This window comes from Denticeps clupeoides, chromosome 15 (assembly GCF_900700375.1).
Source record: "Denticeps clupeoides chromosome 15, fDenClu1.1, whole genome shotgun sequence".
Lineage (NCBI taxonomy): Eukaryota > Metazoa > Chordata > Actinopteri > Clupeiformes > Denticipitidae > Denticeps > Denticeps clupeoides.
Window position 1 is genome coordinate 163,970 of NC_041721.1, and position 23,327 is coordinate 187,296.

At 50.1% G+C, this 23,327-nt stretch overlaps 1 protein-coding gene across 1 annotated transcript in view; it reads left to right on the plus strand.

Annotated features, from left to right (window-relative positions):
* Positions 1–23,327, plus strand: part of snd1 (staphylococcal nuclease and tudor domain containing 1) — a 120,774-nt gene that overhangs the window by 65,500 nt on the left and 31,947 nt on the right. Inside the window, exon 17 of the mRNA XM_028954212.1 lies at positions 13,367–13,555. Within this exon, the coding sequence (XP_028810045.1) occupies positions 13,367–13,555 (189 nt within the window). The remainder of the gene's footprint in view (positions 1–13,366; positions 13,556–23,327) is intronic.

The following is a 23,327-nucleotide window of genomic DNA, read 5'->3' on the forward strand; positions in this document are numbered from 1 at the left end:
AGGAGAGCAATGAAGGGAGAAATCCCAGACACCCCCCCCCCCCAAAAAAAAAAAGAAAACTGCCATCTGCGTGGGGGGGCTGGCGAGCCAAGGTCGTCCAAGGGTCAGCTCCACCAACACACATAGCTTCTAAATACCTGGAAAGGGTTTAAGCAGAGCCACGCCACAGAGGCCGGCCTCGTGCAAAATGAGGTCTGTTAATACCCGATATCCGATTCCATCACGTAACAACCCAACTGGGCCTAATAAATTCCAGCGGCGCTTCTAAACTGCCAAATTGTTGTGGAAGATTGAGGTCTGTTCCGTTTAAACGAACGAAATGCCAGCAACAAAGTCCTTTGCCAGAGGAAGATTGTGCATTTGGAGGAGAGGAGTCGGGGCACTGAAGGGGATAATAGGTTCTAGTAATCAAATGCATTGGAGAATCGAGCAATTGAACATGCAGCTGCATTTTATTTAAAGCAAAAAAGGATTAAAACCCACACCAAAAGAACCATGTACTTCATTTCCATCTATTACGTTTATTCTTATCCATATTGTTCACACCAGCCTCATAGTGCACCTTGCATGTTCACTTCATTCACGATATCCTTTTATTTACCCAGCCTCATAAATATGTATGTCTGTATTTCAGTTTTAAATTCTACAACTCATACAAAATGCAGCAGCACGACTGATCTTCAACCTTCCCAAATTGTCCCACACCGCCCCTCTGCTACGTTCCCTCCACTGGCTCATGGGGGTCCCAAACATGGAGTAGCACCATCCTACCTCACAGCCCTTATTACACCTCGCACTGCACCTCGTATACTCCGAGCCTCCAGTACTGCTCGCCTGGTCCCTCCATCTCTGAAGGTAAAAGGAAGACATTCATCTAGACTCTTCTCCATCTTGGCCCCTCGGTGGTGGAATGAACTTCCAGCTCAGTCACTGAGCACCTTCACACGGCAGCTCAAGACCTTCCTCTTTAGAGAAGATTTAGATGAACTTGTAACCTTCTTCTTGTCTGACTTCTGTATAGAAGCTAGAACAGAGTGAATAAAAAGATTGTATTCATAGTTGGTCCTGGTGAACCAGAACTGACCACCTCATCCATGGTAACATGGAAGCACGTTGTGGGCATCTGCCAAACGCCTTAAATGTAAATGTAAATTCCGTTATACGTAGATGAATGTGTACGTGACTGAATAAACTCTCCAAACAAATTCCGGTGCTTTCTCCGCAGACGGAGACGTGCCGGCGGGTATTTGTGGGCGAGTATAGTTCGTCCGGATTCTTGGGGGATTCGTTGGCCAAGCCGAGCGTGTCTAATCTGGAGCGCGGCGGTCGTGGCGTAACGTTTCGCCGGTATCCCGGCTAGCACTCGCTCAAACGTGCCCACTGGAGCAAGGTGGGCGCGACGGGCGGCGGCGAGGAGAATGGAGGGCGGGGGCGGCTCCAGAATAAATCCCCTCGAACCTGCGGGCCGTGACCTTTCCTAAATGTGTTTTCTGTTGCGCCGCAACCGGGGATTTCCCAGAAGTGCCGGGGAGCTGCGCGAGACGGGCGGAACGGCGGTGGCAGCACTTTCTAAATTGAAGTCAATAACGCGGCGGCCATTCGTTCCGGCCGGGCCGCAGGGCGAGGGCCGCGCCGGGGGTGGAGCAGCGAGCGATTGATGGGGTGGGGGGATGGCTCGGGAATAACGGCAACAGATGTCACTCATCATCCCTCACCGTCGTCCTCCTCCCACGTTGTGCTTGTTTATGGAAGCCCCACTAATGCAGGCAGATTTGTTACCGACCCCATTCTCCCAAATCCCTTTTCATATGTTACCGTTTTTACCCGGCTTATGGGATTTAAACTGGCCTCCGTGGAAAAGGGACGAGAGAACAACGGATGCGTTACCATTCGGGCTCCCAATTAGTGGTCCCGAGCCACGGTACATAACAAAACCAACGACTTGCGATAACCAAACCGACTATCCTCTTAAAGCCGGTCCTGTTCAGTAGTACGTAGTAGAAAATTCCGGCTGCTGGCAAATTGTGGCGGAGGATTGAGGTCGGTTCCATTTAACTGAGCAGAACAAAGTCCTTGCCACGGGAAGATCATGCATCTGGGAGTGAGGGGTCGGGGGGATGAAATCCGTGTAAAAACCTCGCCGCTTCCCCATTTGTCGTTTTATTTTAAAGGAATTCGAAGTGAATAGAAAAGTGTTTTGTTGCGTTGGTGAAATTTCGATTTTCCGTCTTGGTGTGCCGTCTAGAATATCTCTTCGTGCTCTTCACGCCGGGTGACACGTTGGAAGCGCTACCGAGGGACCGGAGTTGCCCGGAGCGTTTTTAATTATCGTGCTTTCATCATCGTGCCTCATGCGCCTACAACCGTAGGAACGATCCGGCTGCGCGAGTACGCGGTCCTGAGGCTGAGCTCATGCTGCTGAGAGGTGGGATCTCTTCCTGGGTGGGCGGAGCCACGTTTGAATGGGAGAGATGTCACATTTAGGCTTTAAATATCGGATGAAACCGGTGTAACCTTCCACCACGCTCGCCGGGGACCGTGTCGCCGTGGCGCGGTCCAGACCGACCGCCATGAGTTCCCGCCTCCACCTTCCGCCTGAGGAACACGCACATCAGGCGGGGCTGGAAGAGTTGAACTCTACTCACCCCCAAATCTGCTGACGACAGGGGCTACGTCACACTCACACACACATACACACAAACACACACATACACACACACACACACAGGAACTCTGCCTCCTGGCTGGACTTTTTATATAAGACCATGTGAGGAGAGGACTAGATGAGCATGGCAGCGCTGCCGAGTGCACGAATCGTTTTTAGGTTAAATCAGATTTAATTATTACGAGATGTTAGATTATTAGCGATTAATTAAATTTCCACACGTGAACGATTTGACCTGAAAAACGGCGTAAAGCGAGCAAAAATCATAAGTGCTCCGTCTGAATGTAGTCGCCGGTCCAGCCGGGAGCGTGGTGGCGCGTGTTCGTGAGGATCCGGCCTCTCTACGCCCACGCCCCTCGACACCCCTTTTTTTTGTGTTCCTGGTCTCCATGGCAACAGGCAGCCATTTGCTCCGCTGGCGTTTTGGTGAATCGGAGGCAGCGTGAGTGGCCCGTTTACCTCCTGGATCCGGATTTATCATCTTTCCTGCGAATAAATATATAAAACTCCGTGTACTCAGTCCGCCTCGGGCCTCGGTACCCAGACGTCCCCGGGACACCCGCTTCCCACGCCTCACGTGGACTCGTCCTGCCACCAAACTTTTGTCTGCCGAAGTTGTGGCGCGTGCCGCCGCTCCCGATTGACGGCTTGGCGGTGCCCCGTCCGGCACTTCAGGCCTCACTCTTCTCCGAGAGGACGGGTGCGGTTCCAGGAAGTGGTCGCCCCCGCCACCTCCCTCCACCTAATTTATCCCGGCGTCATGGTAATTATCTTGGCCCCTCTTTTAATAATCCTACATTATGGATGGCCAGTAATTGCCACAATGCCTGAAAGCGGCGCAGGATGCTGCTCCTGGAATAAATACTTCATGAGTTCGTTTAGGCTCATGTATTGTTAACTGAAAGCTGATGCATTTCTTCTGGTCCCCGTTGGTGTTTACGCCGCGCCGGAAACGACTCCCCGCGCCCGGAGGGCACGTTTAACGCTAATCGAGAGATTCTCCGTTAACCCACCTGGGCTGGAAAAGCAGCTTTAGCGAGCGGAAGCCCTCTGTCCTCCTGCTCCATGCGCTCCATCTTCCTCTTCGCCGCGGCCCGGAAACGCCGGTTTACAGGCGTGTAGCGACAGGACGGTCCTCACGGTGAAAATACGGGTTTTCAAACTGGAACCGCGTGGAACGTGATAAATAACAGAATATTTTCTGGTGAATGTTGCGCCGGTACCTGTAAGGACTCGGGGCTTCGGTGAGAACCGGCATGGCGTGGGAACGGTTTGGTTTTTCATGCCGTACCTTTTCCCGTCCCATAATTGTGGTTTTAATTGGCATCGAGGGGTCGTCCGTGGGCCCCCGGCGAGGTCGTACGGGAGCGTGCATGTTCTCTCGAGAACGCCTCAGAGGCACCCGTGGTTACGTAACGTGTCCGTGACGTCACCGCGCTTCTGTAAACGGCGCTGCTGCCGGCTCGCCGCTTGACCCGGCCCTGACTAACGGTGACGCTCGCCGTCCCCGTAGCGGCGGTGAATTGGACGGGCCGCCGCAGCAAAAGAGGCCGGTTGCGGTGCATGCGGCAACATTTTTTTTTTACGGACAGATGAGCAAGTTCCCCTCCCCATGATTTCCGAGCCAGTGCGTGTCTTCGTTCTCTCTCTCTCTCCCTCTCTCTCTCTCTCTCTTTCCCTCTCTCTCTCCCTCTCTCTCTCCCTGCCTGATTAGCAGCATCTGTGTGTCCCAGAGTCATCGGGGCGGAGGCGAGGAAGGAGAGGCTTTCGCCTTCATCACGCCCTCCCCGGCCTCCTCATTACGGAGCTTTTTCTTTTGACGCGGCGTCTGTCGTTTTGCCGGATCACGGCCGAGCGCGCTTGTGAGTGACCGGTGGCGTTTTAGACTTTTTCTCTTGGCCACACGAGCTCGTGAACATCGTTGCTTCTTCCTCACACTGTTCCTGGCTCGAAGTCGGTCCCCGTGCTTCCTTGCCGGGTTCAGGCGGTGCGGTTAGGCAGTAGGCCCAGTCCTCTCTCTCTCTCTCTCTCTCTCTCTCTCTTTATTTAATCTCATTAACAGAAACACCAAACTTGGCTGATTGGATTTCAGAATGCGAACGCCGCTCTCAGGCCGACAAACACCATTCCCTCACCAAATCTCCATCTGCTGACCTTTCAAGTTCATGGCCACCTCTCGGACACGACGGGCCGTATTGATCGGTGAACGGGCGTGTCAGCGACAGGCTGTAGCTGTGCGGCTGGTTTTATTTTATTTTAAACCCGATTTGATTCGTTTGTAATTGCGAACATTTATATTTCTTAATTTCACCGCATGCTGCAATTAATAAATTGCAGTTCTTCACAGGGCCTGGAGACTGGATGTTGTGTTATGTTGGGGGGATTATGGATTCGTTGTAACCGATGGACATGACGTTACTTGAGTCTCAACTTTGGCGCTTCTGGACATTAGTGACCTGCGTTTTTCAGGACAACGCAGCCTAGCGTTCTCCTGACGACCAGTTTAAGGTGGATAACAGGACAGTCGGTCCACGCCTGCTCTTCAGGCTGGATGGAAATGGGTTTCTGTACGTTAGAAAACCAGGCCTGCTGACTTCAGTTCAGAGTACGCTGTAGTGGATTTCTTTCATTGGTTGAATTCATATTGAGGGGGAAGATGAAGAAATAACTCAAAACGAATGTGACCCACCGAGTGTTGCTGCCTGCTCTGACATTAACACTAGAAGTCCCAGAGAGTTGTCATTTGACAATTCTACCTATAAAACCCACAGGACAGTCGATGGACTGGAAGACTTTTAACTAATATCCATAATCACCTGTGAACAGATGCTTTTGTTACGTAAACAAGGTGGGGCCATGCTGGGACGACTGGGGTCCTTGCCAAGATATGGGAGGACATGTACTTGGATTTTAAGTCGCAAGCCACCCAAAACTTGATCCCAAACTTATCAGGTTTAGTTGCAATATACTGCAGCGACGGGAAAAGCTGTTCATCAACGGTGATATGTAGACCAGGGTTGTAGGACGTGATGCAGTTGGTGACAAATGATCCCCACACTGCCCGTGCGGACGGTTTCTCGCTCCGTGGACCTCGTCCGCCGTGAACTCCCGCCCCGTCCCCGAACCGGACGGGGACGGTGGAGACGCTCGCCTGCACAGGAATCTGTGCCCTCTTTTATGGTCTGTTGGCTGCTCTGGGGTCAGTGAGAACCGCTCACTTGTTTGCGGCCCAACGTGCCGAGCGGATATCTGGGTAGCGGGTAACGCCGGTTTGTCTAAGCGGCGCGTTACGCGCAGTTTTTGCAATATTACGAAATGCGGCTCGATATGCATCGACCGCGCTGCGCGCACGTCTGAAAGAGACAGATTGTAGTTATTGCCGTTATTGATTTTAATAACCAGCCTGTTACAGGCCATCTAACCCTCAAACTCAATCTGTCTGTCGGCCAAAATTGGCAGAGACCAGCGTCTCTGCCTGAGGGGCCGTGTCTCCGTCTCACCTCCATCACGGTTTATCTGGGTTTTTCACTCGTTCGCTCTCTTGTTGGCGGCGGTTTGGACATTAACGTCTGTATGGCTAGTTGTTTGTCTTATACAAGCCGTAAACGGACTACTTTTCTTTGTATTAAAGTGTCATGTCTTCCATGTTGTCCCAAGGAAAGAGATATTACAATATTCACCACGATGAGATGCTGTATAAACACTGAAATGTACCAATATAATATCCAGCCGGACCTGAAAGGCCTTTTATACTGAAGTTCCTTGCATGCTTGCAACTAGCACAAGATAAAGAACTTGACTGCAGTGCGGCGTTCATCCTTCGTGATCGTTACGTGGCCGCCGCACCATATTCTCTCGTATCCAGACAGTACGTAATCTGAATTCAGAGTAGTCAAGGTCCTCGTCAGTCTTCCATTGACCGGTTCCTCCACGGTCCTTGTGAATAGACTCCAGGCCTGTTGTCTTCAGCGTTCAGACGTTCAGCAGATGTAGAAAAGCCAAACGTCGAAATGTACGTACGTCTACGCGGGTCGTTAATGCCCGTAATCGGCGCTCGGCGGAAGCGGTTTCATTTGTAAATTGGTTTTTGTTACCGATTATGATGTTTTTGCGCGTGACGGGCAGACGAAGCCTTGGGGAAGAAGTTACGTAACGCCTCCTGACGCATGTTTCCCGCACTTGCGTTTACGGGACGAGGATTATTCGTAATGTTGATGGTTTCTGCTTGGGGGCGCAACAGATTAGCACACATTCTCGCCTTCTGTAATCCGCGGCGCTTCCCGACGTCTCTGTACGATGGCGAAAATTGAAACGCACATTTTGGGCTGGAAAATGTTCTTTTATTTCTCCCCCTCGCTGCTACCGCGGAGCATCAAAGCGGCGCCGCACTCTCGCCGGCCGGCCTTTTAATTGGACGCTTTTCCGGGAGGTGCAGTAATAGCCACGTCAACATCTACACTAATTTGCGCAAAGAGCGGGTTAAGTTTTTCCCACTCGTCTCTTCCCCGAAACTCCCCGGCGAGCCGCCGCGCCGTTTGATCTCCCCCCATTCCAGCCGAGCAGATGCCGAAATCCGAGAGGCTTCAGGTAACAGCGGCTGATCGTTCTTCACGAGGCCCAGACGCCATGTTGCGTCCAGGCGGAATCTTCCATGCCTTTATTGAGTCTCGTTCCACACACACACACACACACACACACACACACACACACACACACACCGGTTGTCTATTAGCGGTGTTTGGAGCAGTTCTTCTGTAGGCGGCCTGTGAAGATGAGGGAGAGTTCGGTTTCAGACCAGACCGAGGCCGACAGTGATGCATGCGCTCGGAGCCTCATCCCGGCACCAGGCGTACGGCCTCCTCCCTCGATCCCCACCCATGTTCCCCTCATGAACCGGTTTTCTTTCCTATTCAATGAAAAGATTCCGAGCTGCGGCGAACAGGCATGAGGCGGTTTAACGCGGTGCTGCCGCAGAGCAGGCCGGACCAGGTCCAGCACTAAAGCGATATTACTGCTGAATTACGTTGCTCTCATCAGCAGACCATGTTTACAGATGAGGCTGGACATCCAAGGCTTCTCGTATTGGTGATGCGGCAGTAAGAACACGGTAGTGAGCCAGCTTTTCAATATGCGGTTAATTACGTCTTTGCCCCAAATCACCAAAATTCAGGCAAAAAGTAATTTTTTTTTTACTTAAGTGCCGTAATTGACACTTCTTAGGCCGCACTAAACCGACCGGAAAGTGACGCCGCTGATGGACGGCCATTACAGAGTGTAGGTGCGGTGGGAGAACCGTACAACCGGGCTACAATCTGGCCGCCTCAGCACTGAACCGGAATTTAATGACAATTAACGATTATTGTTGTGCGCATTACGTCGAGGGCCAAAATCTTAATGAACATTACATTTCAATGTATGAAATTACAGCTAAATTGGTTAAGAATCTGTGGTTTTGTAAGCGCTTAATATTTCGGTTTGGTTTGCCTGGTAATTGTTTTTTTTTTCGAGGATCCTTGTGCGGTCGTGGGTCCCACAAACAGGACGAGTCTTCTTGTGTGTGGGAATTCTGTAGGCCCTCCGACTGAGAGAAATAGGCTACAGGAGCCGCTTCACCTCCTCGTCCTCTTTTTTTTTTTACTCTGCCGCGGGGGGATTTCTCAGAAACAGGCCAGGCTACCCTTTTTACGCGGCGTGCTCCGGTGGTCCACATAACCCCCTCGCGCCCATTCAAAGCGCCACACAGACTGGCACGCTGCCGTGATGGCGTAATAACCGCTCCCGGAGCCACGGCGGTGGCGTAACGCCGCGTAACGCCGCTTTCCCCTCTTTACTAGAGGTGTACTACCCGCCTTTGTCCAAAGAGGAAAAAAAAAACTGAAAATGGGCCACTGCTGGTTTTCATCCAATTAAAGTGGTGTCTGCCCCCCAAGGGGGAGTGGGTTTTACGTAACGGTGAAAACCTCTCTCTCTCTCTCTCTCTCTCTCTCTCTCTCTCTCCACACCATGCTTAACCCATTTTTTCACCAACCTGCCTATATGTTTCTTCTTCGTTATAAAAAGGCCCATTAACAGTACGCTCACATCCAAAATGGATCCAGCCCATTACGTGGTCGATGGGTCACTCCCACTTTTTTTTTTTTTTTTTTTTTTTAAAGCTCGTCAATGATATCGATTTCCCCTGAAAACCCCCTCTTCGAACTTCCTGCGGGCGAGAAGCTGGACTTTTTTGTTTTGAGGTTTTTGTGAATTAGTGACACAGGAACCCGGCCACCCTTCACTACCCGAGGGAGGGTGACCCAAGGAAGCGTGCAGTAATCAAGGTGACCGTGGTGCGGCTTGAACGTCCCCCCGTCAGGAAGTGGACTGCTGGTTGGACAGCTGGCTGGAGAGTGTGTGTGTGTGTGTGTGTGTGTGTGTGTGTGTGTGTGTGTGTGTGCGCACAATCTGGAGCAGCAGGGCAGAGGTTTTACCACCACGGTGACACTGGTCCCATCTGCCTCTCCGGCCACACCCCTTTCCCTGTGTCTCTGTTCTGTCGTGTGTGCGTGTGTGTGCGTATGTTATTGAGTGTGTGTGTGTGTGTGTGTGCGTGTGTGTGCATATTATTGTGTGTGTGCGCGGGGCGAGACCAGCCGGCGTTATGTGTTATTTATTTGCTTCACAGATGGCTCAGTGGGAGCTGTATTTTCTCACGGTATCCATGGATACCCAAGGTTAAGTGCCACTGCCACCCTCATTGCCATCTCTCTTACTGTGTGTGTGTGTGTGTGTGTGTGTGTGTGTGTGTGTGTGAGAGAGAGAGAGCACGCCGTGTGTCGATTGATTTCAGCATTAGCACACAGATCAAAGCGTGAGCGGCGAGAACTGCTTTGTTGGGTCTTTGCGAGTTTGCGGAGCGCCGTTGCCGTGTGCCCTTTACGAAGACCGACGCCAGGCTGAGTCACAGCCCCTCCTCTTCTCCCGACAATCAATGGCTGCTCCATCACGCCATCTACTTGATCTGTACTTTCCCCCTCTGCACGCGGTGATTTAATTTCAGCTTTCCTGCACACCAAATCCACACGGCACCGCGTCCCTGCCGCCACCGCGTCCCTGCCGCCACCGCGTCCCTGCCGCCACCGCACTTCATTCAGAAACGAACCTGCGTGCACCAGGCCGCCATTTACAGTCAAGTCAGGTCTGCAGCGGTGCATCTGGTTTGGAATTCATCTTGGACTTTTTCTTAATTATTGCTGCTGACAGACTAAATAATGGTCTTCACTAGGAAACCACACTTGGTTATGCCACTGTGTCACTGTTCTGTGTGCTAAATATCGACTTGTATTAGCAATATGGCAATATTCACCACATTATTGTAAATTTGCTGCTTTAAATTCTTGGCCTCAAATACAGACCCAGACAGACAGATCAGACCCTTCCAAGAAAAGAAAATACACGAAGTTCGTATAATCAATGCTACCAACATGGTTTAATTGGCTTTGACACTCATCTGTGTGTGTGTGTGTGTGTGTGTGCACCTTACACACTTGTGCATTTAAAGAGCATATTTCCCTCCCCCCATTCCTGTCATTAGCAGAACTTTTGCCTTCATGGTAAAATAAGCTTGTCTGAATCAGCAAAGCTGTCCTGTGTGTGTGTGTGTGTGTGTGTGTGTGTGTGTGTGTGTGTGTGTGTGTGTGTGTGTGTGTGTGTGTGTGTGTGTGAGTGAGTGAGAGCGAGAGATGTTTTTGAGCGTGTCACACATCTGACACCTCATATTTTCTGCAGGACGTCGGGGCGCGTGCTGCGCATGCCAACGCCGCCCGGCTTCCACTGTCACTTGCTGTAGTCGTTCATGATGTTTAATTAATACAGAAGCTCCCAGTGATGAAGTTCAGTCTCTTACTGACGCCAAAGTCCCCTCTGTCCCGTCTGTACGTGTGCGTGCATTTCGCCGTATGGAGCAATAAATAAATAGATTTTTATGCTAGAACTATTGATAAAGATGGTAGCTTTGATAAAATCCTCCCTCAGCTGAAAGTGCTTGCGTGTTTTTATGCTCATGTGCTGTGTTTTCATGTTTACAGCTTTATGGCGGCCATTTATAGTCCTCCAGGAGCCATCTTGGCTCCGTAGATTTCTCTCCGGGGAGCCATCTTGGCCCCAAGAAAGGCCTCTGCTGGGAGCCATCTGGGCTCCTCCTCCCCTGTCGCGAGTGCGTGCGCTTTGGACGGGAGAGTAAGTGCCGCGTGGGCCGGCGGCGGCGCCGGGGCACATTCACTCCGGGGGTGTGAATTTCGTCTGTTACCTCAAACTGAGAGAGACACTTACACAGCCGAGAGAACAGGTGCTGCCGGGGCCCGAGCGTTCCCGCGAACGAGGATCCCGGCGGCGTTCCGAAAGAGAAAATCGGACCTGTCGTGCATGAATTCTACATACGTGAAGTTGGGAAGAAGCGCTTTCATGTTGCTAGGCGACCGTATTCTGTTAATTAGCTGCCGCTTTATTTTTTTTCCCTCCAGATGCAGACGTGTTTATTTTAGAAGCTTCAAAAGTTCTAAAAGTAGCTCACGTCCGCGTTTCTTCACATGAACTTTCTTCATTATTTCACCGGCTTTGTCCGTTTTTTTCCGAATTTCAGAATTCGTGTGCATGTTGTCTGGAAAGGTTACAGGTCACAGCCAATGGACATGATGCAATATCATTATCGATACGTTATCAATACGCAGTAGTTACACTTCTTATTAAAATGCAAAATTTGATCGTAAATCACCGCATTCTTTACAGCAACGTGTTGAACAACTTTTAGTGTTAAACTTTGACACCAGTGCTGCACACGTGGGTTTTTTGAACAATATATTGGTGTAATGTGCACACCGTTGGGGATGGCGGCGCCGCCATTTCCGTGATGTGGTCGAACGTTTGAACAGCGATAAACGGCCACCGGAGAGCTCTTCTTCGTTTCGGCGTCGGCGGCCTTATCGGCGCCATCGCTAAGCCGGATAGATTTGATTTGCCTGCCGACTAATTAGAAAAGCTTTTTGTAGATTGTGAATTAGCGGCGGCGAGCAGTCACTCGAGCCGAGGCCTAAATGCGCACCGTCGATACGGCTGCCGGCGAGCGCCGTTTTTTGATGTGCGAAATGTGTCCCTCGAACCCGTAACCGTATTCCCCCGCAGCCCCGCACAGCGATCCCAGCTCGGCCCAACATTAAAACGACATTTACGTAATGGCGCTAACTCGGTATTCCTGCCAGAATTAATTCCCGGGCGCGTCGGCTTTTTTTATGCAAAGCCGTTATTAAATTGCGACGCCATGAATAGAAGTTGCTCTCTTTAATCGTGGAGAGAGAGAGAGAGAGAGAGAGAGCATCAAGTGGTGTCGGGGGGGCGGACCCGACTCGAGGCTGCGCTGCCGGGACTCCGCCCTCCCGTCTTCCTCCTCGACCGACGTCCTCCGGTGTCCTCCGCGGGGGAACGGTGAAGAATGGACCCCCACATCCATTTTGAGGGGAACGAAGAAGTGACTGGGGGGGGAGTCCCGTTATTTAAGACAGAACGGGGGACCCTCGCCACGCCGCATGGGCTGTGGTTTTGCCGTTTTTACCGCCGTGTTAAGATGAAATAAGGTACATCAGTGGTCTACCATCATGTGTAACTGCATCACCGTGTGTTGGGTTGATGGTTCAAGCCCTGATAGCCGCAGAACACACACACACACACGTTATTGTCATTGTGAGACACTGCAGCACAGCACATGCTGCCACCGTGAAACGTGTCCTCTGTATTTAACCATCACCCTTGGTGAGCAGCGGGCACCGTTTCAGGGTTTTGAACCCGCCACCCTCTGGTTTATGAGTCCGTGTCCTTTACCACTAGGCCACCGCTGCCACACACGTTCTAGCCTGGCATCCATGCACGCGCGACCAGGTGGCGTTTTGACTCCGCGACCCTGGTCCTGGACGTCGCTTTAGGTTCTCCGTGTTCCACCAAACCCAAGTCAGCTCAAAATCTGGGGTTCGGGATTTAAGCCGCGTTCCTATTACCTGGTGTCCTCCTTACCTCACGAGGTGCTGCGCCCTCTGGAAGGACGAGTCTGAAGGTTGCTCGTCATTACGCCGCTTAATCAAAGTGAAGATTATGGGCTGGTTTAAATAAATACATTTCCTGTTTGGGGGGTGCGTGGCCGAGACCCGGCGAAGCGGTAATTTGTGTGGGATTTCCCAGGGGTCCCGGAGCCGAAGCGGGCGGGTTTAATCGCTCGACTTTCCCTCTCCGGTATCTCCTCCCAGCACCTGTCTCGTCCTTCACGTGTCCTAAAGAGGCGGACGGAAACTGCTGGATGGCTTGTTTCATTTTTTGTTTATGGGACTAAAGGTAATGAATAGATAATTAGCGCTGGTAAACAGGGCTTTTCTGCTCTTTATTAAGTGTAATAATGTTGAAAAATTGGCCTTTGTCAGCAAGGATTGTTTGAAATTAGTTTTTTATTCCATCAGGTCCCCATAGTGACATTAGAGAAGTGCTTCGTTCACTCCGGCCCACCGCGTGTTCATTACGCTTTCTGGCAAACGCAGCCGAAACGACTTGAAGTGGGACGTAGCCGGAAGCCCTGAACGGGCTTCAGGGGGGCGGGGATGGTGGAGATGGTTTTCTGCAGAAGATGTCACGGCGGACCTGGACTTAACCGCGCATCTTCTCTTCCTGTACGCTGTTTGCCAGGTGGAGGTGGAAGTTGAGAGCATGGACAAGGCGGGCAACTTCATTGGCTGGCTGCACGTCGACGGCATGAACCTTTCGGTGGCCCTGGTGGACGGCGCCCTCTCCAAAGTCCACTTCACTGCCGAGCGCAGCTCGTACAACAAGACGCTGCAGTCGGCGGAGGAGGTCGCCCGGCAGAGGAAAGACAAGGTGAGACCGGTCCAGCCGATCTGTAAATAAAATACACCTCCCACAATGCAACTCGCCACCGGTGCATTTCATCAGCCTTAATGGAACCCTCCCTGGATGAAATATGGCCTTGGTAATAGGCCAGTGCATTAATAAATCATCGGTGGTAAAATATGAATGAATTAATTAGCAGCTACACCGCACTGTAAAAGAAGGGGGTGATATTTTGCCGCAACGCTCATTGGCTGCGTGTGGAAAGGTGGGCGGGACTATTGGGTGTTTTGGTGTAATTGTCTCAGCTCCGACTCTGTACGGCGGTTATCTGGCGCTCCGTCATGTTTTAACCGGCGGAACAACCTGTTGTCCTGTCACATATTTTGGGCGGAATGAGTAAACGCCCGAGGCGGCCGCCGCCCGGCGATCTAAGCAAATGCAGGGGACGTGAAACTACTGTGGACCTCAGGGGACGGAGCGCGGCCATATATCTGGCGCTTATCGGCGCAGCTCTCCTCCTTCGGCCCGGTGATTTATGGAGCCTTCTCCCTTTCGTGATCCCAATCTCTCTCTCCGTTTTCATTACGTCTCCGACGGCCGAGGCGGCCGGGTCCTGGCAGATGAATTTGGACCCGCCAGCTGTTCGCCTGTCCTTAGCCTGAAAAACCGCGCCGGAAAGAGGTCCTCACTGGTATCAAGCCTCACTCTGGACGGGTCATCGGTCTCACAGTCCTACCTCAACCCCCCTCCCAATTCGTCCTGCAAATCGAGATAAATGTCCCACAAAGTACGTCTGCATGTGGGTAAAAGCTGCAATGATGTCTCCTTTGACCACTGAAACATCAGAAGGACGTTCTCCACCTGAATAAAAGAACAGCACCCACGTAACGACCCCAATAAAAAAAGAAAGTCCTAATCCCGCACCTGATAAACGGTGAAATGGCCACTCGTGGTGTTGGGGAGACGCCGTCCCCTCTGATCGGGTGGGCTTACGTGCGCCGGGTCTGTAAGGTGACGGCGTTATTCTGGCTGGCAGGGCGCTGGCCAATATAATTAACCCTTCGGGACCTCGCCGGGGAAATAAAAAGGCCCGAGATCGGCTTTTCTTTTGAAGTGCCGGCCTTGGCTTGGCAGAAGTGAGGTGTCTCGCTCCCTTTATTGTCCCCCTGGGTGGTGGATACGGGGAAGGTTTACTTGCTGCAGCTGCGTCTGATGTCTCGAGGAGAGGCAGTTTTTCCTCTAATGAAATAGACTCTGAGGATCCTGAGAGAACCTCATTAAAGTCCTCCTGATGGGGGGATGCAGCTCTTGGATTGGCTGAGTGTTGGTGGGGTGAAAAAGGGAGCGCTTATGAGGAGCGTCGCCGCCATGTCCGTGCAAGATCGATTTCGGCCACCCTGGAGTTAAATGAAATGATCTGAGACCTTTATATTCGGGCTCAGCACCTTTTGTGCATGATTGCGTTTAATCCCAACATGGAGGAACCCGAATTCGGTGTTTGGCCTCAGAGCACCTTTTGAATTTTTTTTTTTTTTTAAATGCTGGTCATGTGATGATAACAAAATGTTTTTGTTGACAAATAAAAACGAGACTAAATATGGTTTGTAAAATTATACTAAAATGTCTTATTTTCATAAAACAAATACAAGACATTATTATGCACTATTTCTTTCCTGTGTCACCCAAATGTTGTTTTTGTGTGTTCTACTCGGTACTTGTACTATATTGACTGGGTTAAATAGAATTGCATTACTAAAAAAAACTAAACTAAAACTAAACTGAAGTAGTCATGGATAATCCTGACTAAAATAAGACTAAAATGCTCAGGCTTTTAGTCGACTGAAACTCGACTAGAACAAAATGATTCTTGACGTGACTAAGACTAATAAAAACCAAGACAGGCCACTAAAAAACAACTCCGGTCCCCACATCGTGGACAAAAAAAGGCAGAACAAGAAAGATGAAGGAGGAGGGAAGCATGTCGATAATTAGCACAGGCTAATTATGAGGAAATAGATCAAGACCGGATCCTGAAAATAACCGCTACTTTCAGTTGAACAAGGGCTTCTCTAATCTCATTACAGGCCGGTGTGGAGATTAGCCGGGCCCTGATTGGCCCCCATGTCGCTTGGCACGTGCGTTGGGTCTGTGCTTGACCTCTCCTGTCCTTTTTGATCTCTCCCTCCTTCTCTCGAACTCTTTCATCCCCTTCTGGTCCCTCGGCCCGCTTTTTTGTGGCTTTTGTTGCCTGATCACAAAGAACCTTAATTCCGTCTCATTGGGCAAAGCCACAGGCTGATTAGGCTGAGCCGCGGTCTTCTTACGGGCCTTACCGCCTCGTATTGGTTGCGTTTGGCTTGAGCGATTTACTGATTCGCTCACCTTAAGGTCAGAGGAAAGTTCTTGGCTGAGCCACCGTCAAAGCCGTGCAAAATAATTAAAATAAGGTATAATATTTAGAATAGTTAAGACCTGCATGTTGCTCTATAGATTGAAGAAGAACAAAAATGTTTCTTTAGCCAATTTATCCCTAGTAAATGAACTAAATTAACACTTTAGAGTAATTGATCCATTTAGAGTTTTTAATACTGATTCTTCTACCTGCAATATGGTCCTTCTGATCTCTGCCAGGATACATGTCCTCAGTGATCAGAGCCAAGGAACCTATGGGTGCCACTTCAAAGATGTAAGATGCAGATGCTCTATAACTGAAGTGAAAGTGAAGTGATTGTCACACGTGATACACAGCAGCACAGCACACAGTGCACACAGTGAAATTTGTCCTCTGCATTTAACCCATCACCCTGAGTGAGCAGTGGGCACCATGACAGGCGCCCGGGGAGCAGTGTGTGGGGACGGTGCTTTGCTCAGTGGCACCTTGGCGGATTGGGATTCGAACCGGCAGCCTTCTGATTATGGGGCCGCTTCCTTAACCGCTAGGCCACCACTGCCCCTGAGAAGCTAATTTGCAGAAGCTTTTATTGTTAAATGTTAATTCATAGGTCCTGATGGTGCACGGTCCTGCTGATCCAGGATCAAGTCTCACCGACGTTCTAGCATTCGTGAACCAGGACTGATATTGAAGGGTTTTTGTTGCACAGCGTTTTCCTGAAAGTCTGTTGAAACCTGTGCCTCTGTGGGAAGGCTTTTAATGCCCCATGTGCTCCACTCCACACCAGCCTGTTCTCCTCCAAGTCTGCCGCCTTGACATTGAACTTCGCTCCGTCCTTGTGGGACGTCGATTGAAGTGTAATACCGTTTCATCTCCACGTTTTTGGGGGGGGGCGGCAGCCCAGTCACTTCAAGTAGCTCTTCAAAGTGCATATGTTCACCAGGACCATGTGTAATGTGCTCTTCAAGAGCACTGCACTTACTGGGTACATATCAGACATCTCCTCGTGAGACGCTTCACCGGGGTCCAAACATCAAGCCTGTCCAACGTTCCCAGTTCCTTTTTTTTAGGGCTCAAGTATCCATTTTTCCTTCCAAATTTTATATCCCACTGAGGTCTGTCATCCACAGTCAGCACATTACACACCTGGCTAAACAAGAACAAGCGGAGAACGGATCAAGATAATTGGAGTTTGAGGGGAGCTAATGGGGCCGTGGTTCCATCCAGAGACCAATTCTTCGGCACATGGCGTCCCCTTGTCCTGCCGACGGTTTCCTGCAGATCAGAGCAGCTTGTCGCATGATTACAACCTTCCTTTTGACTGCCTTTTCACATCTGACACCATGTAGGTTGTTGCTCGAACTGCTGTGAAGTTTTTTCATTGTATCGTACGGTTCTGTTCCAGAATCCGTATGAATGATTTTATTATTATTTAGAGAGAACTTTTATTTATTCTGATGGCAATAAATGAAGGTTTTGCAATCAGAAGTGCATGATTCAACTTCAAATGTTCTCAGAATCGCATTAAAACCTGTTGCTGAGGCTCCAGTCGCCATGGTGACGGTCCCCAGGCACGCAGGGATTGTTATGAAACGGCCTCCTTTAAAGCGGTTTGAAATAATGAAGGAATGTCCCGCTTCGGTCATCCTTGACCCCAGACGTACGGTTGGTGGATAGACGGGCATGATGATTCGCTCGTGTGCCGTATTAAGACTAACGGTACGTTCGTATGTGTGTGTGTGTGTGGGGGCGAACCAATGTGTCCCCTTAAGTATAAAGACTTATACCCTGTTTCCACAGACACTCTACTACTGTACTTCTGTCCACTGGATGCACCGGTGATTTACCGACTTGCCGGATCACAACTAATAATGGCAGCGTTGTGCTCCTTCTTTAACGCTCTAGTGTCTCCGTCACCTTATAATTTGACAAATGGAGGACTGTTAGTGGGAGCTGGACACACTGGCCACCAAATCAACATTTTCCTGATGTCCATGCATCTTATTGACCTCCACCTGGATATTGTTTGTTGGTATAGATGTTGATGGACCGTTTCTGGTCTTGACATGGCCGCTCTCGGCGTGTTGGTAATTAATGCCGTGTGTTATGCGGCTTGTACTCGACGTTGTGCAAACCCGCCATCGTTCATCAGTTCAGCCCCGGCGGAGCGGCACGTTTCATTTTTGGAGCCCTATCAGAATACACAGTCGTGCTGCATGAACGTTAAATAAACAAGAGGAAGCTCTTCACTCACCAACCCCCCGTCTTAAATGAATAAGAGCGGATCGTTGCCATCGTGCTCCCCGCTTCCCGCCTCGTTCCGAGGGGAAACGTGCATGTGGGGCGAGGACCGCCGCGGTGGGGACGATTCCAGGCTTCGATGGAGTCTCTCTCCGCCCGCCCAGTCTCAGGCATGAGAGCCAAGTTTGGGGTTGTACAGATGAGGTCGGGCTCCATCTATAAAACACGCTGGAGGTTCTGGGACGGTTCGGGGCTACGGGTCAGCTAGTGGTGATGGAATCTTGTCAAAAGTGATGGAGTTATGAATGATAAAATGGTAAATAGTTAGTAGAAAGAATTCTTCTCGCGGACTTATTTCTTAAGAGACAAACGTTAACGTTACGCTCGCACACATCAGTCATGTCACAAGCTGCTGAACTGAATTGTGGGGCTGTTGCTTGCAATAATCAAAGTAGAGGACACACCAGCCAATCAGATCCTTGAATGCAGCGTTCCTGTAGATGAACATGTCCGGTTTCAATAAACGATTCATTACTTTGATTCATTACGGCCACCGACACTGTAAATAAAGTGCAGCTTAGTTAAATATATTTAATATTAATGCCGTTGATGAGTGGGTTGGTTTTTCTATTCAAAACGGCATTTTGAGTTTTTGAGTCGACAGACTGTAGGATCGCTGGAAGTCGACCACGTTTCACTCCCTTCCTCCACCTTCCTCCGACATGATCAAAAGCGCATGATCTCTCTCTCTCTCTCTCTCTCTCTCTCTCTCTCTCTCTCTCTCTCTCTCTCTCTCTCTCTCTCTGGAGATCGGTGCTTCAGTCAGGTGTGTGTTATTTACACTTCCTCTTCCTCCCCAATCCCCCGGTGCGTTTTCAGCAGTCTGTCAGTTCTGCTCTGACCCGCTCTTCAGCAGGCAGGGCACAGCATGTACTCCTGCACACACACACACACACACACACACACACACACACGTTCACATTCGCAAAATGACAGTCGGTGATGTACATGTGACACGACACGTTACTGGGTGTTAAGTAAGAACATGGTGGCAACGTGCTGACTATTGGATTAAAAAGCACACACGCACCAGCTTTGCATAAATTTGCATATTTCCTCAGTCACTTCCTGCGGCGCGGCCGCGGTTACAGTTGGATTACATTCGCAGCGCTGACGCTCGGAAGCAGCGCATGTACACCATGCAGGCTGTGTGTGTTTCTGTGTGTGTGTCCACGTGCGTGTGTCCTTGGCCCTCTTGTTGCCCTTCTCCACTCGTCTGTGGGGCTCCTCCAGGCTCTCTGCGGAGGCCCTCCTGGGCGGGTTTGCGGCTGCCCTTGTACCGCCCGTGCAGAAATGAGCGCTGCTGTGTGTACGTGTGACGTGGACGCTGATGACGGGCGACGTTATGAAATGCATTACAGCACGTGCCCGGGAACGTCTCCTCTCTCCTCCTCTCCCCTCGCTTGGAGATGGAAGGTCTGGAGATGCTGACTCAGCTTCCTCCTTCGCTTGCTTGACCCTCCTGCGCGTCTTACTGTTCATTAATAATAAAAAGCGATAAACCCGCCGCACGCAGCTGATGGAAAGTAATTATTCATGTTTGGACAGCAGCTCTCCATCAGGCCCATCAGACCTTCATCACCGTAACGTCTGTCTGGAGCGTGTGATTGGATGAGAGATGTTCCCGGGAAGCTCTGTGCAGCCGGCGAGGTCGAGTCTGATCTGAAGTCGCCGTGTCACAAAGTGTCCCTGGTCCCCCGCAGGCGCTTGGAGCGGCACGTCACTGCGGCTTTAATCCCAGCGAGAGGTTACCGGTGGAAACGCGGCTCCAGCTCTCGGCCCTTTATTTCCTTTATTGCTCCTCTGAAAACAGGCCCGAGTGTTGGTGGAGATGTTCCTCTCGACCTCCCGCCAGCGGTAAGGCGGAGTGTATCTGCGTACGTTGTAGTCCAGAGTTCTACTCGGCTGTTAACTTCGGCCACATCAATCACCCTCAACCCATCGGTCTCTCCTGACGATGACCCCGTCAGCCCGCGGGTACCCGCCACGTTTACGTCCGACTGTAAATCTCCGGCGCCGGGCGGCGTTACGGTTGCCAGGAAGAAAAACAAAGCCATCTTATTTAATGTCCGTGCCGATTGGCTCGCGGTGAGACGCTAGACGTCTAGATTAGCTTCTGATTGGTTGTCAGAACGGATGTTTGTCAGACGGAGGTGAGGCTCTCCTCTTCTCAGAAGAATCATTTGCTGGAATTGAGTTACTGAATCAGTCGTGACTCGTGACTTTCATCTGGTGACAATCTCACTTGGTTTTTCCTCCTTTTTGTTTCTGCCCCTTGCCGCTGTCGGCACCACCTTTAGAATTCTCGGCTGCCATTTCTGTCCCTGCTACATTTCTATTCTTTTCTTTTTTTGCTGTTCTCCAGCTTACATTTACAGCATTTACCAGACGCCCTTATCCAGAGTGCCTTACAATCAGTAGTTACAGGGACAGTCCCCCCCTGGAGACACTAAGGGTTAAGTGTCCTGCTCAGGGACATGATGGTAGTAAGTGGGATTTGAACCCGGGTCTTCTGGTTCATAGGCGAGTGTGTTACCCACTGGGCTACTACCACCCGATTGGCAACCCAGCTCAGCCCTGGTTGGGTTGCCAGGTGTGTAGTCCATCCGCGTGGTGACATGGACGCTGTGGGAGGCTTCCTCGTGGGCCATGAGTGTGTTCCTGCAGGCCTGCCGTCCATTAGCTCTCTTCCCGGCCGGTTATTCCCTCTTCCGAGTTTCTTTATGTGCACGGGCAGAATCAGCGCACACACACACACACACACACACACACACACACACACACACTCTCACGAGTGGCAGAGATTCATGCTGAGTTCTAGTGGGGTGGCGACGTCAGCCGAGCTGTGAAAAACATTTGATCACAGGAATGAGAGACACATTTCAAGAGATAAGCGCCGACGTCGTCATGGCAACTCCATAGCAACTGCAGGAGCGCATGGTTACTAAAAAAAAAAAAAAAAAAGTTAATTAATTGCCTTTTAATTGCATATTTGTGCCTGTACTATAAGCTTTTTTTAATAGCGTACATGAAATGTGTCCTTGGCTGTAGTGTAATTTGTGACTGAACGCTGCACACCGACAATAAGCTGTTTTGTTTGGTAAATGGATTATAAAAAAACGTATTAATCATGCATTTCAATCCTCGTCATTCCAACGAAAGTACTGCTGCTGGGGTGGACGCAGTAAAACATGAATCTACCTGGACGCTGTCCCATGGTCAGCTGGGAGACTGTCAGTGACCTTCTGTGACACTGGACCATGCTGTAACATGCGTGAAGGTGCAGGCGACCAGCCCTGCTGCCATGGTCCTCTTTAAAAGGTGCCCACACATACGCTTTCTATCCCATAATGCAATAAAATATCAACATGTAGTCCACAAGAACAGTTATTATATTATATATATTACAGTTCGACAACACATAACTCAAAATAAAACATAGAATCATAAATCAAAAAGGGCGGTAGATGCAAATACGGGTTTTCACAAAGTCCCTCTTTGGCATGAAAATGAACTTAATCCCAAGAACCCCATTTCCACTGCCTGATAAGGACCTGCTGAGATCATTTCAGTGATCCTCTCATTAACACGGGTGGGAGTGTTGAGGAGCACAAGGCTGGAGATCATTCTGTCATGCTGGTTGAATTAGAATAGCAGACTGGATGCTTTTATAATGAGAGTGATGCTTGAAATGATTGTTCTTCCTCTGATAACCATGGTTACCTGCAAGGAAACGTGTGCAGTCATTGTTGCGTTGCATAAAAAGTTGTTCACAGGCGAGGATGTTGCTGCATTTATCGGATCATCAAGGAGAGACGTTCAAGTGTTCACAGTAAAGAAGGCTTCACTGTGATGTTTCAGCTGCGGGATCGGACTGGGCCAAAGTTGGGAAATCTGGAAAAATGATCCGGAGAAGAAAAGGTGACGCCACCATCAGTCTCCTGCCAACTGTAAAGCATCCTGAGACCATTCATGTGGGGCTGCCCCTCATCCAAGGGAGTGGGCTCACTCACAATTTCACCCAAGAACATAGCCGACATCCTCCAACAGCAACTTCTCCCAACCATCCAAGAACTGTTTCCACCATGGAGCTCCGTGACATGAGACCAAAGTGGCAACTAAGTGGTTCGAGGGAACAAAACATTGACATTTTTGGGTTCATGGCCAGGAAACGTGTGGTCAATCCTCTAGAGGCGGCTGATTATGAAGGAATAAGAAGTTGATTGACAGCCTGTCGGAGCGAATTGCAGAGGTCAAATGGACACTGTGCATAAACTTGATGTAATTATGAATAAAAGCCTATTAAACTTATAAAATGTTTGTAATTATACTTCAGTACGCCACAGAAACAGCCGACAAAAAGATCTAACTACACCGAAGCAGAAACTTTGTGAAAAACCGTATTTGTGTCGCTCCCAAAACCTTTGGCTACGACTGTAGTCACTTGGCCATCGACTTCAGCTGATCAACACTTTTCTTCCACGAAATCAACCGAAAAGTAATCCTATTTTACCAAACAGTCAATAGGCAGATTGCACCTGTTGTATTTATTGCATTTTAATGTATTGATTTATGTTAAAATCCCAGGTTGACCTGTCAGTCGTCGTCTAGTAAGGAGCAGTTTGATTTCTTTTGAAATGTTCTTCCTGGTCATCCCGTGGACTTTTTTTTTTCTCCTTTTTTTTGGACTGCTTTATCTAATAATAATAAAAAAACTAATATGCTAATGAGCTGGAGCTTTTTTGTCTCGAAGCCGCTGTTTCTGTCTTATTGTTTTCGGTTTTTTGAAACGGAGATAAAGTGGGCAGGCAGACCTGGGCAAGTGACCGCGTTTAACCTCGCAGCCGGGACGCGTGTCCCCAGGAACGCCACGCTCCCGCTCTCCAATCGTATCGGTCCGTAGCAGGCACCATCACCGTGTTCCAGCCTGCCAGAGCTTTGGTGAATAGGCATCTCTCAGCTTGCAGTGTGAGCGCCGGAGCCTGTGCCGGATTGGGCGGCTGAGGAACATCTGCTGGCTCGAACGCCGCCTGCACCACCTGTGCACTTTTCATGCATAATTCATCCGCATCGCAACCACAGTCAGGCCTCCGCCTGCGCCGGACA